The sequence below is a fragment of the Apaloderma vittatum genome, unplaced genomic scaffold, assembly GCF_000703405.1.
Source record: "Apaloderma vittatum isolate BGI_N311 unplaced genomic scaffold, ASM70340v1 scaffold13650, whole genome shotgun sequence".
In the NCBI taxonomy this organism is placed as follows: domain Eukaryota; kingdom Metazoa; phylum Chordata; class Aves; order Trogoniformes; family Trogonidae; genus Apaloderma; species Apaloderma vittatum.
Genome location: NW_009694074.1, coordinates 1 through 15956, shown reverse-complemented (window position 1 = coordinate 15956; position 15956 = coordinate 1). Strand labels below are relative to the sequence as shown.

The window sequence follows — 15956 nt, the reverse complement described above, 5'->3', positions numbered from 1 at the left end:
CCGCGGAGCCCCTTCTGAAGGCTCATCCCGGGCGTCTGCTTGTTCGTAGGAGATGAAGTTTGGCTGCCTTTCCTTCCGGCAGCCCTACGCGGGTTTAGTTTTAAACAAAATCAAAACCATCGAGACCCGCTGGTCGGCCCTTGCTCGCAGGCTACAAGAACCGCACCGTTGCCGTTCATATCGCAGTTCAGGACTGGCAAGATGAAACGTGGAGAGCAATTCTCTTGAATAGGCTTGGTATGACACCAGAACAAGTGCAGGATTTGTTGGACGAAGGGGAAAAGTTTGGCAGAGGAGTCATCGCAGGTAAGCAACCCTGGATTTTATTTCCAAGCAGGCTTTCAGTCCCCTAAGGCTGTAAAATCTGCACCCGCCTTACACAGGTGTGCTCGTATCTAACACTTACTGTGAAGGGATGGTGCTAGAGCTGTGGGTGGGGGCCTGTTGTGATTCCTTATCACTATAAGATGAAGTCTGTGAGGAAAGTTGTAAATAAAATTTATTCTTCCTCTTTGTGTTGGAAATGTGAAGTACTTTTGGCCTTTAGGATAAAGATTTTTCGCCAGGCCTCAGTTTTAAATACATTCATTCTACTAAAAACTTCAGGCTGCAACTCTGAAGTCTGTACAAGAAATCAAGTGGATTTGTGCTAATGTGTCATGCAGTAAGATAGTATAAGTGAGTTTCCTGATAACATTAAGTCCACATTTTTGCATTTTGAGCTTAGGAGCTCCAGCTGAAACCACTTTACAGGACTCATAGTCAAGGCAAGTCATCCTGTTGCAGTGCTTACCCCAGGTCATGTTAAGAGTATCACTGAAATAAATCCTGTTTCAGTTCTACAGATGCTCCATTACCCTTGTTATTTGGGCAGTGAAGTTTGTTCCTGTAACATTCAGTTAGAGTGACATTTCTTTGCTCATATTGTGTTGAAATGCAACATCTGTTGCAGCACTGTATACTTTGAAAGTTTTTATCCAGCATTTTGCGCTCTTTTCTTGTAGGTATCTCTTGTTACACCATCTGTCTTGCAATCTGATTTGAATATTTTAAGGTATTCCTGCACAGCAAATTACTTTTATCATATATACTGAAAAAATTGTTCTGTTCCTACACTGCTGAAAATTGTTAGGTACTACCTAATATGCGGACTTGTAACCTCGATAGAAATTGCACACTAAATTGCAGAATATGGACCAAAGCTTCTTTGATCTTTAACATTTTTAATCATTAAACAATATAGAAATTCCCTTTTGTGGCATTAAAAGCATTCCAGAGTGTAGGATTTTCCATACACTTTAATGACACTAAAATGTTAATAGCATGTCCTGACAGAACAGAGAGAGTATTGTATTTAATGAAGCTGTTTCAAGGCCAAAAGTACCTCAGGAGTTTTGGTATCAGCTCTGTCTCTTTAGACATAGGTTTCTTTTCAGAGCAGTCGCTATCATTAAGTTGGGAACATTTTAACTGCATGCTTTGCCTTTTCTTCACTGACCTAAGTTCAGTCACACAGGCCACCTTCTGCAGTGAATGACACTTGTTTCAGATACCTGTGCTGTGTTCTGGTAACAAAGCAACTGTTTTCTCTGTCTTCTGGGAGGCTTACTTCTGGAAAACTTTTCTAGGAGATCCAACAGCCAACTGATTTTATATTTTAATTTTATAATACAGGATTAATTGACATTGGAGAGACATCACTATATCCAGAAAACTTGCCTCCTGAAAAGATTCTGGAGCTGGAAAACAAAGCTGTCCTCAGTAACCTAGAACAGAAATACTTGACTGATGTTTCAAATCCAAGGTGGCTCCTCGAACCAATTCCTGCCAGAGGGACAAGAGGCATGTGGCAGGTGGACATCCCTGAGGAACTCATCCCTTCAGAAGCGTAGCCGTTGCCCCTCACTGTTATTTTTCCTGCATAAATGCACACTTGCATTTCGCAAGTCAGCATCTTGAATACCAGATGTGAAGGAATACCCTTCCAAAACTAATTGTTCAACACAGCAAATATACCTGAAAAAATGTTCTTTAGGGACAGAATGAACAAGGTGTAATTTTTATGACCATTACAGGATCATAGAATGGGTTGAGGTGGAAGGGACCTTAAAGATGATCTAGCTCCAATGCCCCAGCCAGGGGCAGGGATACTTCCCACTAGACCAGACTGCCCAAAGCCCCATCCAGCCTGGCTTTGAACACTTCCAGGGATGAGGTGACCCCAGCTTCACCGGGCAACCTGTTCAGTGTCTCAGAACCTTTGTAGTGAAGAATTATAATTAATGGTTTACTAGACTTTTTTTTTTTACTATATAAATAATAAATGTTTTTTTCAAAAGACATGGTTGATGTCACTGATTTAGGCACTTTAATAAAAGTTTTTCAAAATTCACCCCCTGCATTACAGTTAAAATCCTTGTCACTTTCTAAGGCTCAAGGTCAGGCATAGACATGGCTATAATGACAGGACAAGTGGCAGAGACTTTTATTCAGACAGTTTATTGGAACATTTAAGAGACTCTTGTACCTTAAACTACACAACTCCTCAAAGAGCCAGGGAACGTCCCTGGTGTGCCCTGGGGTAGGGTCCAAGGCCAGTGCCCACAGGTCCACTGTTTGGACCACACGTGCCCATGGGGCAGTTGTGGGGTTGGCCCCGAGGTGGCCTTGGCATGGGCAGAGCAGCCCAGAGGGGAGGTGGCACGTGGCAGCCCTGGGGGGAGCTGACTTGGGCACAGTGTCCTGTGTTCCCCACCTGGGCTGGGGCTGCTGAGCTGCAGCAGAAGGGACAGGACCAGAGGACTGAGGTGCTCCCTGCCCGCAGCTGCCACAGGTGCTGCCTCTGCAGTGCCTCACGTGTTGAGGCACGTCTGACACACTTGGCAGGGGCTGTCTTCCTGGGCGCAGAGGTGGCCACGTTCTCCCTCGGACTTGCTGGGAACGGGCCACTCTCCTCCTGGGGAATGGTTTCCAACATAAACTCAACATCCGGTTTTCTTTTCTGGCGGTGTGACTACAAATCCATGGCCAGTGAAAATCCCATTGGTGTTTGCTTTAGACCAAAGCTTTGCTTATACTTCAGTAGCAGCCACAGAAAAGGTCTTCTGAAGTATGGACTGTAGTAGAAGTGAAACTAAAAAAAAATGCAAAGGAAAGGAATCAATTGCCACCACCTTGAGACTGGAAACCACAAAGATACAAGAACTAAGCATTTTAATTTCAAAAGAAAAATGGCTATGTGAAAAGGGACCAACAGCGGCATTCTAAACCTGAAGTTCAGACTGCATAAAAACCAGTCCCATAAAGTAGAAACCAGCCTTGAGATTTTGCTGCTGGGTAGCAGACAGGTGTAGGCTTTTCAAAAGCATACAAACTGATTTAGAAATGCAAACCCTATTACTTTTCATCCACTTTAGAGTGGAATGAACACACAGGTAACCATTATGAGGACCACGTGTCCCTTCTCATCCTTCAGCAAATGCCACAAGAAAACTGCCCATCTGGCACAGCAAGAGACACATAGCAAATTAAAAATAAATCCCGATACGGTATCTTTTAATAACCAATGCATTTTATCAGCATTTCTACCCCTCAGAAATGCCACCTCAAAAACTGTTGAACACGAGCATGGCAACAAATGCCAATCAGAACATTTACTGCCATCTTCATCTCCTTTGTGGGAAAGGCTTATTCCACTGGAACAGGAATCTGTCCCACTAGACTATTCTGAGAGTGAGTTTACACATAGAGGAGTCAACATACCTCCCTGGCTGTTTTGTCCCGTAGCAAGTCATCACAGAAGCCCAATTTTGCACAATCCCACAGCTTTCTGGTGAATCGTAACAGTGAATCCGTACAGCTGGAGGAGACAAGTGAAGCTTTTCATGGTCTCACTTGAAAAAATCCTCAGGGGTCCTCTCTTTGCCAGTACTTCCTCTTCAAACTGTTCTTCATGGATCGCTACACATTTTCTGTTGTCTCCTCACCAAATGGACTCAAACTGATAATTTTCAAGAAGGTCCCAGAGCTGCTTCAAGGAGCTGAGCCATGCACAGGCATCGCCTTGGCGAGAGCTCTCCTCGGATCAACTGCGATGCTCTCTTTCTGGCCAGGGCTCCTCAGGGAAAGTTTGTGAGGACTTTTCTTCTACTGGAGATCCAAAGGCAGCGTCACTGTCTGCTCTTTCATCACATGCTGGGCAGAGATGTTGAGCCTGATGAATCCACTTCCTTGGCCGGAACAATTACATGACATTTCTGATGAGGAAAGCTCCATTTGAAATTCTTTCGTTTTGTTTCCTTTTTTTTTGGTTTGTTTTTATTTTCTCTGAAGCCATCTACCCTAGCAGCTAGGCCATCCTGCCAGCCAGCTGAAAGGAGGTCACCACCTGACTGAGATGCCCAAGGGAAAGTTCTCAAATATCACTACAACATCCACACTGTGCTGCATCAAAGCACAGTGCCTGTTGCCTAGTCACACAGCAGCAGCAAGTGCTAAATAGCATGTGTTGCTTTTCACATACAGATTTTAATTCTTTGACTCAAGAGCGAAAAATGAAATAGAATTGCAACGGAATTTTAAGTGTAGGACAGTGCTGTGTTGGGTTTCAGCTAGTAGCTGGTCCACAGGGAGGAAAAGGGAGGTCTGCAGTGTTAGGAAGGAAAGAACCACATCTCTCAAGTTTTTCAGGTGCGCACCTTTCACGCATGCAGAAATATGCTCTTTGCTCTTACTGCCACGGTGACATTAAAGAAATGTGATCCACAGTATTTAAGCTACAGGTTCACCTGAACACAAAGAGCAGCTGCAAGGATATGGGGGTATCTGCAATGTTGTTTTAAACGTCTGGAGTATACATTTCAAAGACTAAAATTCTCTAAAGCACCTGCAAAAGTCCAAGATGAATTGTCAAAGGAGGTCTTGCTTCCAGCAACCCCAGCGAGTTCCTGTGTGAAAAGTCTGATCATTTACACCAACATGAAGTTGGTAATGAACACCCACCTGTGGTATTTATACCAGCTGACAGCTGTAAAACCTACAAGTAATGTTTCTGGCAGAGACTGCACGCACAGTGCAAGAGGGAACAGCTTATTAACCAGCCAGTGTGAGGGGAGAATGGCTTACGTTCCAGAAGAATCAAAGCATGAAACTGGAAAAGCAACAAAAACAACACTTTGCTCCCAAGCCAGGGCAAAAGTTGAAACACTTACATGAAAATATACCCAGCTAACTCAAAACCATCACTATTTCCCCACCCAAAAAGCTTTCCAGTCTTGCCTGAGAAGTGCAACACTCCTGTGCCTCTGTGGTTAAGACAATGATTGTGCCTGAACAGAAAAAGGAGTAAGAGAGGTACTATACTAAGGCAGCATTTAAAACAGACAGGGAAATCAAGTGTATATTTAGGACCTAAGACACCTGGAATAGCACAGGCATTTCATACAGGGTTTTTAAAAAAATACTTTTCGATAATACTTATACTGTACAGGACAAGACTTTTAAACAATATATTACACTGCTAAAATGTTCATATAAATACTATACAGACAATTGTGCAACCAACCCATTAGGAAGGTTCACAAATTAGACCACCACGTATCTCTGGAAAAACTCTCAGATTATCTTCAGGATCTGATTTGTGTAATCCAAGCCACTGATGCAGCAATACCTATTTTAAAGTAATTGGGAAAAGGCATGAGATGAAATACATTTGTCTGCTTATTCCCAGTTCAGGTTTAATACGCTACTGTCATCTTAGTCTGGCATATCAATGTTTAACTTGGGAGGTGGAATCACGTATTTTCCTGGGCTCTGCGTAATGACCACTCCAGTCTTTTTTCGAAACATTGGTGCAATTTTTGGTGGCTCAGGCAGTGGTGTTTCCTCTGTTTCCTCATTATCTTCGTGATGAAGATCATAAGAAATATTTCCATATTCTCGTAAGAATGGGAAAATCTCAAGCAGGAACTGGCAAAAGTCTTTGCGAATTCCAAACCACCCTACACAAAAACAGTAAAAATAACTTCCCATTATCGCAGAACAGAATGAGAATTTAATTCAGTAGGTAGACTATGCAATTTCATTTTTCTCGATTGTTTGCACATATTTGTTAATGCTGCTGTTTCAGTGTGATTCTGACTCCTAGCATATAATAACAGTGCAGTTCAGTATTATATACACACAGATACACAGTCAGAATAACACAGAATATATACGTGCATTTGCATACCCCAGCATGCCTGCACATGCGTATCTGTGTGTGTATATCCATACGCATAACTCCAGCTCTACCACCACAGCAAGGATCTGTTTTGTTTCCCATGTTAAGCAGTGTCAGGTCGCATTAGTACACACAGGGAGAACACAAAAGACTTGGTATCTCCATCAAAACAATCAGGGCCACATGGGAAGACACCCAAGCCACCTTTTGTTTGACAGACAGAGGTTACAATACCAGAGGGAATGTGATGGCAGAGGCAGACAGAGATTAGTAAATGGTACGTATTCAGTATTCCTCAAATACTTTCGTTGTTAGGCAGGAGTATTTCATCCTTGGTAGCACTCGCACTGCATTAGAACCGTTCGCATGCTGGGTTTGTCACGTATGTTGCGATATGCAAAGACTTGGAAAGAAAGCATTTAGGTAAATGGCACTTCTATTCAGCAGATGGCCCCCCTCTATTAACCGATACAGAGGTCAGTGTTAAAAGGAACAGCCTGCCCAAGTCAAGTCTTTCACACTGAAAAAAAGCAAGACATTAACCATCTTCCAAGGAAGATCGCACACACCCCTTTTTTTGGCAGAGATTACACTGCATGGCCAACTGGCACATTTCATTGGGCACTTTGAAGACTGACTTCCATGCAAGTCTTCTGAGGCTCACCGTCTTAAAAAATTGACATATTTACTAACTCTACAGAAGATAAAGTGGTCATGTGGCTTTCCAAAAGACTGATTTGACCATAAATTATTGAGGGCATGCATTAAAAAATATATCACCAGTAACAATTTATCAAGCAATAATAATATAAAAGTAAACTAAATGTATGCAGATAAGCCTAGTCATGACCAAAGAAAGAAATTCCCGATATGCTTCACAAGTGGATCAAAATTGAAGGAATCTTATTTAAGAAACACCACAACTGGTTCCTTTCAGCTCTGAAAAATTCTACTGCCTTGTCAACAAAGAGCAGGAACTGTAGTGTGGATGGGAAGAGCTCCTCCTCTGTGCTTGTTCAGTAGCACTGGATGGCTCAGATTGCAAATGTTCCTTTTCTTTCACAGAGCTCTGAAAAATTCTACTGCCTTGTCAACAAGGAGCAGGAACTGTAGCGTGGATGGGAAGAGCTCCCTCTCTGCACTGGATGGCTCAGATTGCAAATGCTCCTTTTCTTTCACAATGCTAGTTGTGGTGGTGATAAAAGCCAGGTACAGCTATGCTGCTCCCCCTCAGCAACTGAATTTGCCCCCCCCCCCCCGGCAACTGAATTTACAACTAAGCAGCCCCGAGCACTATATGGCCGAAGAGAATACTAGTTCAGGCTACTACAAATGTTAATTAAAAATGGTAGGTGCTACACCATTTTCAGAACCCAGAGTAGAAAGATCCATCACATCCCGTGAGAATGAAAATAAGGATAAAAGGCTAAGTTACAGTTAAAATCCCACTGAGATTTCAAGTTGAGTCCAAGCAGAAGTTATGCTCTCAAGGGAATAAGAAAAAAAGAAATAACAAAAATAAAAAAAAGAAATAAGCAAGAGACACTATAAACACTGCAAACTTAAAAGCACCTGAAAATCATAGTAACAAACATATACAAATTCTTTCATGAGACAATATACACAAAAAATCCCTTTCTGAAAATATCAGTCCTAATAAAATACATTTAAGTCTTGAGTTTCAATCTGCTTCCATGATTTTTAAATACTTACAGTGATTTCCTCCTTTTTGTCCAAAAGTTGTTGCCATTAAAGTTATCAGTGAAAGCCAGAGAGGAACAAATATGGGTATAAAAGAAAAAGAATTATGCCCATCCAGTCTGTGTACTAGTAAGATCTAAAGGGGAAAAAAAAAAAAAAAAGACACAATGCCAGTTTAATTGCAATACCCCCTTTCAGGCTTCTTAAAACACGCTGATCTCAGGCCTGCAACTTCACACATCTGTGAAGAAAAACAACTTCCACAGAAAATGTAGGTACGGGGCCAATGTGACAAGCGATTTACTCAAAGAACTTTAAAGAAATACAGAATGCTTGTTCTTCTTTCACATTGGCTGTTAATACATTAACTTGTTCATTTTTTTTCCTACCTCAAACGTGAGCAGTGGAACTACAATTGTCATCCAGCTCACAGCCATTGTTATGTGTGTCCTCCTCTGCTCAGCAATCACATCCATGGAGCGCAAGAACAGAACAGACCACACAATGTAATAGAGCACGACCAGACACAGAAAGGACATCAAGATCCAGAGGGGAACACAAACAACCTGGAAGAAAAAGAAATGAACTCGTTTTCACCCCACCCCAGAAGAATGCATTTCCATCAGTTTGATTTGTTTCAGGTGTGGGGTTTTTAAATAAAGCAACTCTACATACTGAGTCTAAACAAGAAAGAGAAATTATGGGTAATGCTCTTTAACTAACATAATCTCTAACAGAAAAGCTTCACAAGCTGCAGGCACTTTTATGAGCCGTACTACTTCTTTGGGGGTCTTCAGTTACGTTAGTAAACCCCATCAAGCTTAAACTATTTAAAATTAAGCCAACATAGTTCAACCCTATTAAAGACTTCTGTCATTTTACATAGCCTCAAACAGCACCTGAAGCTGATTTTAGCGAGTCTTTTCTACACTGGACACCTTACTTGGAACAGATTCTAAATTAAATCCCTTTCCTAGTTTTTTGGAAAATAGAAAGCGCAGTTACAATCAAGCCAGATTATCACTTTTATGGTAGTTTACAAAAGCCCAGGCACAGAAACAGAGCTTTTGTATTCTAAAGGCACTTGGGACAGGAGATCTCAGCAGTTTTGACAATGACCGCTTGCACAATAAGTTGATTTACATGCCTGGTAACACAACAGATAGAACTAGTTATTTACCACAACATATTTACCAACACATTCCCTGACTCACCAGTCATTGTCATGGCTAGTTTAGTGTTCCCACTGGAAACTTTTGGTTCAGATTTCTCTTCCAGCAACTGATTATAGAGAGCAATTGCAGTTGATGGCACATCCCTCTCTCCCAAAGATGAAATGCCCAAAGAACAACCTCTGTTTTCCCATGACCACCAAATGAAATGCCAGCCCTTCAGTGAAGGATTATTAAGCAAGCAAAAATGGGATCATGGACTCCCATTATACATTTACTGTAACATATAGTAAATATCTTTACTGAAACAAAAAGAGTAAAACACTTGTTACATACAAGCCACGGCCATCTGATGATCTCGTCTAGTCTGAGTGCAATAAATATGAACTGCAGAATATTGACTGAACACAAGATTTCCAGCTAGAAAAAGAACACACATTAGTTAAATTTTAGCTTTATCATGCTATTTCCCACATAACCAAAGAATCTGTCAAAGGGCTGTTCTGACTCCATGCTTATCACCGTGCTATGGAACACCATTTACACTAGATATTACTAAGTATCCCTAAATTTGGGAGGCTGTGACCTGAGAGTAACTATAAAGGTAGCTTTCTCCTGAGGGAAGACCTTCGTGATATTTAGAAGTAATAAAATAAAAGCACTATCTGCAACACTTTAGAAGGATTGGAGAAATAAGAAATGCTAAACTACTCAGACTGAAAAAAGACAGTTTAAAAGTTCCAGTTCTGTCAGCGGGTGTAAGAAATACAGAAAATAGTGGAAGATCACATTCAAATTCAATCATTTACTGTGTAATTGGGCAATATTTTCAATGATACTGAAGGCACTTGAGTTGTGAGGCAATACAGGAAAACACTACTCATTAAAAATGTTAGTGAAAACGTTCATGTGTCCTGTTGGCCACTATGAGAACTAACTCTAATGTTTTTTTAAAAAAAGAAAAGTTTGCATCTGGCTTGAAGAAAGAAAAACAATGAAACTCTATCAGACTCAGCAAGATTCTTTTTCTGAAGTTTATAGGCAACTCCAAATGGGCAGGAATTTCAAATATCAAACAGAGAATTATTACCTGAAGAGAGTAACTGAAGTTCTTGAGTGTAAGTCAGAAACATCTTCCAGTTTTAAAAAGCATGTAGGGTTGTAAGGCATCTTTGAAATACAGTATTTCTCAGAAGGCAGACACTACGTGCTACTTTTCACTAACATATGATTGTGCACTATGATCTCTGGGATAAATGTCTTTGGACTACACAACAGTCAACAACCCAACATGCAGCAGGCACTTGCCTACTTCAGAGACTGCACTGAAGTCTCCACTGTTGAAGTAGAGGTTCCTTTAAAAGGTCTGGAAAACTAGATTTGAAATAGTTTTGTACTACTGGCTTTCTCAAAAGAATAAATCACTGAAAAAAAACCCACTTAAGCATAAAAACAAGCGACCTGAAAACCGCAAGAGCAAATAGAAGGAAAAAATAAAAATCAGAGTATCAATATAAATAATTTTTATAATCAATTTAACATCTGAGCTATATGTGGCAAGTGCATGTCTATTTGGAGTGGCTAGGCTCACAATTTAATGAATTCAATATGCCTTAAATAAATGGTGCTTTATTTACTGTAAAAATAGTGTAACTCTCAGAAGAAAGCTTCTTCTGAGCCCACCATGCTATATAGACATCAGTTCCAGAATAAGAACAGGCAGATAATACATTTTATGATTAAATAATTAGGAAAATAGTAACAGATTAACAACTACGTTGATTACTCATGCCAAAAATTAAGATCAAAGGCAGGCCCCTCTTACATTTCTAACAAATTAAAGGGAAATCATGAAGTCTTCCCAGAGCAAAAAGAAAAGAATGTAGAACAGCAATAGTGAATAAAATAAAATCAGTTGATACTTCAGCTGCGGAACTTATTTTCCTTGAGGCACTTTTTTGTGCCAGTACTTAGCAGATATGTGGTCGTCTGTAAATCAGTGCGTAATCAAGCATCACCCAGCAGAAGGCAAGTACTTCTACACAAACTTTACTTTTAGGAATGGTTAATTGTGACCCACTCTGCAAAACGAAATTCTGTTTCCAATATTTTTAAATCAACAATTTAAGGAACATGCTTACCAGCCATCCTAACAATCACTAACTAAAATTTTTTTTTCTCTTTCTCAAGATAACCTCAGCTTACGGTAATGTTAGAGAAATATTGTCTTGAAACTAAAAACCTGAAAAAAGCTGAACCTTGTTAAAAAAAATAAAAAAAATCTGAGTTTTAATTGTCATGGGGTAGTTTGAGGATACAGCAAAAAAAAAAAAAAACAACTTAAAAAGCAATTCAGTAGGAATTCTAGATTTATTGCAAAATGCCACAACCCTGGGAAGATCTTGAGAATCCTTGCAAAGTTCTTCCAAACCCAAAAGAAGTGAGTTAGAGGTGAAAGAAGACAGAGGCAGAAAATAAGAAATGGCTGGGTTTTGCCTACTATCCACATTCCCTAAGTAAAGATTAAGCATACAGATCAGGATAGTAAGAAGTTTTCAACCCTGATTATCTAGGGCTCTCGAAGTTCAATTCTGCCTAGGGACAGTGCTTGCTACCAGTGGGATTTTCTTCAGTAATTCCCAGTTTAGTGTCTAGAATTGGTCCATATTGCAGAGTTTGTGGTAAGTTCTTTTAACACACAATAATAAAAAGGCAAGTTTAAAACATGCTCCAGTTTAGTAGTTAAAAAAAACCCAAGAAGAGATTGGAAAAAAATGCGGGTCATTGCAAACAATGAATTCAACTCATGCCGTCTCCCATAACAAATTTCCCGAGTGACAAACTGTAACCAAAGTGACAAAAGAGTCGCGCGTTGCCACACATTTTGCAGTAACAACTGAAGCGTTACCTCCAGAGACCTGTCGTGTCGGAATCCCCACACACAAGCTGCAACCGACACTGGAGATACAAAGAACAATGGCATGAAGACCAGGAGCCAGAAATGGGTGCCTCTCTCAATCCTGTCACACACCAGCACTTCAAACATCAGCAGGAGGAGGTGGATGCCTACTGCAATCAACATAGCTTTGAACTCCACACAGGTTTCTCCTTCTGCTCTAAAGAGAGGATGAGGAAGCATTCAGTTTTCTTCTCAAGAGGAAAGCGTGCTCACCTGCAAACACCCCAAGCACCTTCAACTGTTAAGTTTCAGATATTAACACTTGTTTGTTAATGAAGATACACATTATGTTCCAGTAGCCACTTTCCAGCTATGCTCCTGATGACATAACAAGATTTCTTGCCCATAAAACTGCACATTTAAAGCACGTTACTCAAAGAAGGCAGTGGGATTTTTATAACTTGAAAAATTTCTAAGTGTTCCACAGGTGTGCATATAAAACAGGATTTCCTTGCTACTAGGTCAACGTTCAGATATCCTGCAGACTCTTAGGAAATAAGCTAGATCTAAAATTACCTGTTTAGTTCTTGTACCAGCTTTCATTGAATCAACATTTTTCCCCAGAATTTCTTTATTCACTAAAATCAGCATATTGCAACAAAATATTAGCTATTCCTAAAAAGTAAAGCGCCTGTAAAATTAACAGCAAACACAAAGAAACCACACCTTTTCCTACACAAGTAGAACCATTACTAGAAGAGGCAAATGAGCCCTGAACCACACAATATAGTGCAACAGAACGGGATGTGTGCACAACATTTTTTATTTCATATTCACCATAGACAGGACTGAATTTGTTGCACTTCATTTAAGGTAATTTTTCTTTTCCATTAGCATGTTCAAATTCCCATCCTGCTCATATTAACAAAAAAGTAAACACGGATGTACTTAAAGGTCTGAAAGTTATTTTACCCCAGGCTGACAATTAAAATATCAATGTTAACTCTGAGAAAAATGAAAAAAAATTTACACAATTTGTTCCCACAAACACCTTACTTTGCAAGTGTTATACCTTTGCCTATATATTAATACATTCAGCTACCTGAATGTTTCCTATAAAACTGCAACTGACATCTGAAAAAAATTCATGGCATGTTCAAGAATCACTGAACATTCATCCTGAGGTTATATGCACACCAAAGAGGAAAAAAATAAAATAAAAATCAACATCACTCAGGCTGTACATTTCAGGAAACTGATTTAGAAAATAATCCAGTTAAGCACAGTAGATTCCTAGGGCATATGAATACAGACATTTCTATGCAGATTACACTAAAGCAAAGAATTCCCAATGTTCTACCAGAAAAGTGCAAAACGTCACTCCATCAGTTTTAGATTCTCAAAGACAGTTTTGGTGAAAGTTGTGATAAACTTGCGACTAGGATTAAGACATCCACAGCTGTGTAAAACTGTTTACATAAACCATAGGTAAAAATTCTTCTAAATATATGTTGAAAATAAACCTTCTGGATGCTTCGTCTTATGTTGTTAAAACCCTGTCTATGCATTTGATTCAGTACGGAAAACACAGTAGGTTCCCTCTGTTTTGCAAAATCAATATTCTCAACTTACCGATATTGTGGATTTCGGGCCCATACTCCAGTTCCCACTGAGGCACCAACAATCACCATTAACTTCCAGAGCCATATTGGAGCAAATACAGCCCAGTAACTCCACTGAATTTTGTCATCCAGACGTAGAGAGAGCAACACGGAAAAAAGCAGCAGGCAGGCATAAATAAGAAATTTGCTATTAAAACATACACAAACAAAAAAAAAAGTAAGAAATTGAGAAATTAAGGCAGGCAGCTTAGCACGAACTTCAGAGTCCAGGAAAATCAGTCACATCTAAAATTTAACCAGGACACTTCTCAACAGAAAACGCGTGTCAAACTTCTTTGCAAAGATCAGAATGAATACTGAAGAGTCAAATACTTCATCGTGAACATAGCATATGTCATCTCTTTCACTTATAAAACTATTGCTTCAAGGGAACACATCAAAAGCATTCTTGCATGACAAACTTAATGAATGGACATCTATCAATAGCTCCCTCCCACAAGGATCCAGACAGGAGCTGTATTATTAGAGGCTCCAAAAAAGACCAGTCATACACGTTTCAGAGAATACGTTCTTTCACGCAAATCTAATGAGTTTTTGACATTCAAAATCAAGTCACATAATTTACATAATTTTGTCCACACTATTTTTAAGTAAAGATTAAAAACCATTATATACTGTAATAAGATAGACTCCAGAGGTTTGGTGGTTGTTTTTTGGGGGGTTGGGGTTGGTTGGGTTTTCTTCATTTTTACCTTCTGTAAACAAGAAGTTACAGAAGAAAAAACAAATCAACAGGTTAAACTTTGTGCAATGAAGTTTCTGATTATCAAGTGAAGTTTCTAACTGGAATATGAGGATGGTGCCTAGAATTTTAATAAAATGGTTATGCTGATATATTTTATAAACTAGTCAGCCTAAGAATGAATAAATGTATCCGGAACACTTGAGAGCAGAGGCACAGCAACTGCTTGTACCACCAAAAATCAGACAAAATAATTACATAGCACAGGATTTCCTCACACCACAGGAAGGGGAAAAAGTCACCCACCCATTCACCAGAGTGTCACAGCCTGCTTTATGAAACACATAATTAGGCTTCAATACCACTTCAGTGAAGTAATTATTTGTATTTTAAAACCACAGATAACCTAAGGAACAGAGTAAATACTACCCACTTTCAGTCTCATCAAATAATATAATATTAACTGGATCAGCATCGCCGCGTTTAGATATCAAGCTGTTTTGCTTCTCTTCAGAACAATTGTCTCAGCTGCCCTTTAATAAGAAAAAGCAGTTTCATTGTGTTAGCATCTCCTCACATACTTCCTGAAAGTACCTCGGGATAGGATGATATAAAACAACAGTCACTTTCCACAAAAACAGAGATCTCTCAGCCTTCTAGGCTATTCCTACTTTCCCAGTGTTCAATATCTGTGTAACTTATACTTTCTGTGGCTCCTCAATAAATGTAGAATTAAAATGCCATGAGGTAAAACATCACTGCTCCCCGAGTGTTCCAGTAAACATCAAAACATTCAGGATTAAGTTAACTGCACCAGACCAACATTCACCTTGTTCATTCATCATTTAGACAGCATCCAAGTAAGTTGCAAGCATGGCTTAGCAGTAACAAAACTTTCTAAGCATTTAGAACTTCTTTTCCATTACTTCCAACCGCGCATATTTACTTCAGCCTCTCTGCAGCAATGCATTTCCTGAAGCATTGGTTACTCTTTTGTTTGTCTAAACAACCGACTGAACACAGCTTTTTGTAATTGCAATCTCGTTAAGGCCTCTTTCACAAGCAAGATTTTTCCAGGACTCTGCATATTTCGTGCCACCCTGCACAAGCTGCTTGCAGGCCTTTATTCTGTGATTTTAAACACCCAGTAACAGCACAACCAGTAAAATTCAACGGATTGTCTCAGCTTCTTTAAAAGTTACACATCCTCAGGTGGTGGCTTGGCAGGAGAGCAGGAGCCCGAGCTGTGGTGGCTGTCACCCTGTCAGCTGTAAGAGAGTCTAGAGTGAAGAATCACCATCAGCAATTCTCCACATCCAGACTGGGATTGTTAAACACGATGCCTTCACACCTGCAAAAAATGAGCCTTTCCCATAAAAGTGTACATAAAGTGTAAGGCAACGCGGCTTTCCATACAAAGCTTCATACCCCAAATCACCGAGTGGAAAAACTTCAAAACCCAGAAGGAGACCTAGAATACTTTGAAAAAGTTACATAATAAAACAAAAAAAAAGGCGGTTGGAATCTAGCCTGGAAACCAGCAGACAGACACCCGCGTTGACAGCGACACTGAGCGAGAAGGAGCCGAGGGGAGCACGCA

At 39.9% G+C, this 15956-nt stretch overlaps 2 protein-coding genes across 2 annotated transcripts; one reads left to right on the top strand and one right to left on the bottom strand.

Annotated features, from left to right (window-relative positions):
- Positions 1-52: 52 nt before the first annotated feature.
- On the top strand, positions 53-1917 carry LOC104269885 (protein CXorf40A-like). Its single transcript, XM_009866309.1, is given in 3 exon segments — positions 53-133; positions 135-306; positions 1675-1917. Coding segments are annotated over 3 exon segments (471 nt in total). The 3' UTR covers positions 1893-1917.
- A 3798-nt stretch (positions 1918-5715) lies between these two features.
- Positions 5716-13803, bottom strand: TMEM185A (transmembrane protein 185A). The gene is made up of 6 exons (XM_009866298.1): positions 13625-13803; positions 12002-12209; positions 9430-9513; positions 8311-8487; positions 7934-8057; positions 5716-5999 (listed from the first exon to the last, which is right to left on the bottom strand). The coding sequence occupies exons 1-6, from the start codon at positions 13681-13683 to the stop codon at positions 5755-5757; spliced, it is 897 nt and encodes a 298-aa protein (XP_009864600.1). The 5' UTR covers positions 13684-13803; the 3' UTR covers positions 5716-5754.
- Between the last annotated feature and the right edge of the window lie 2153 nt (positions 13804-15956).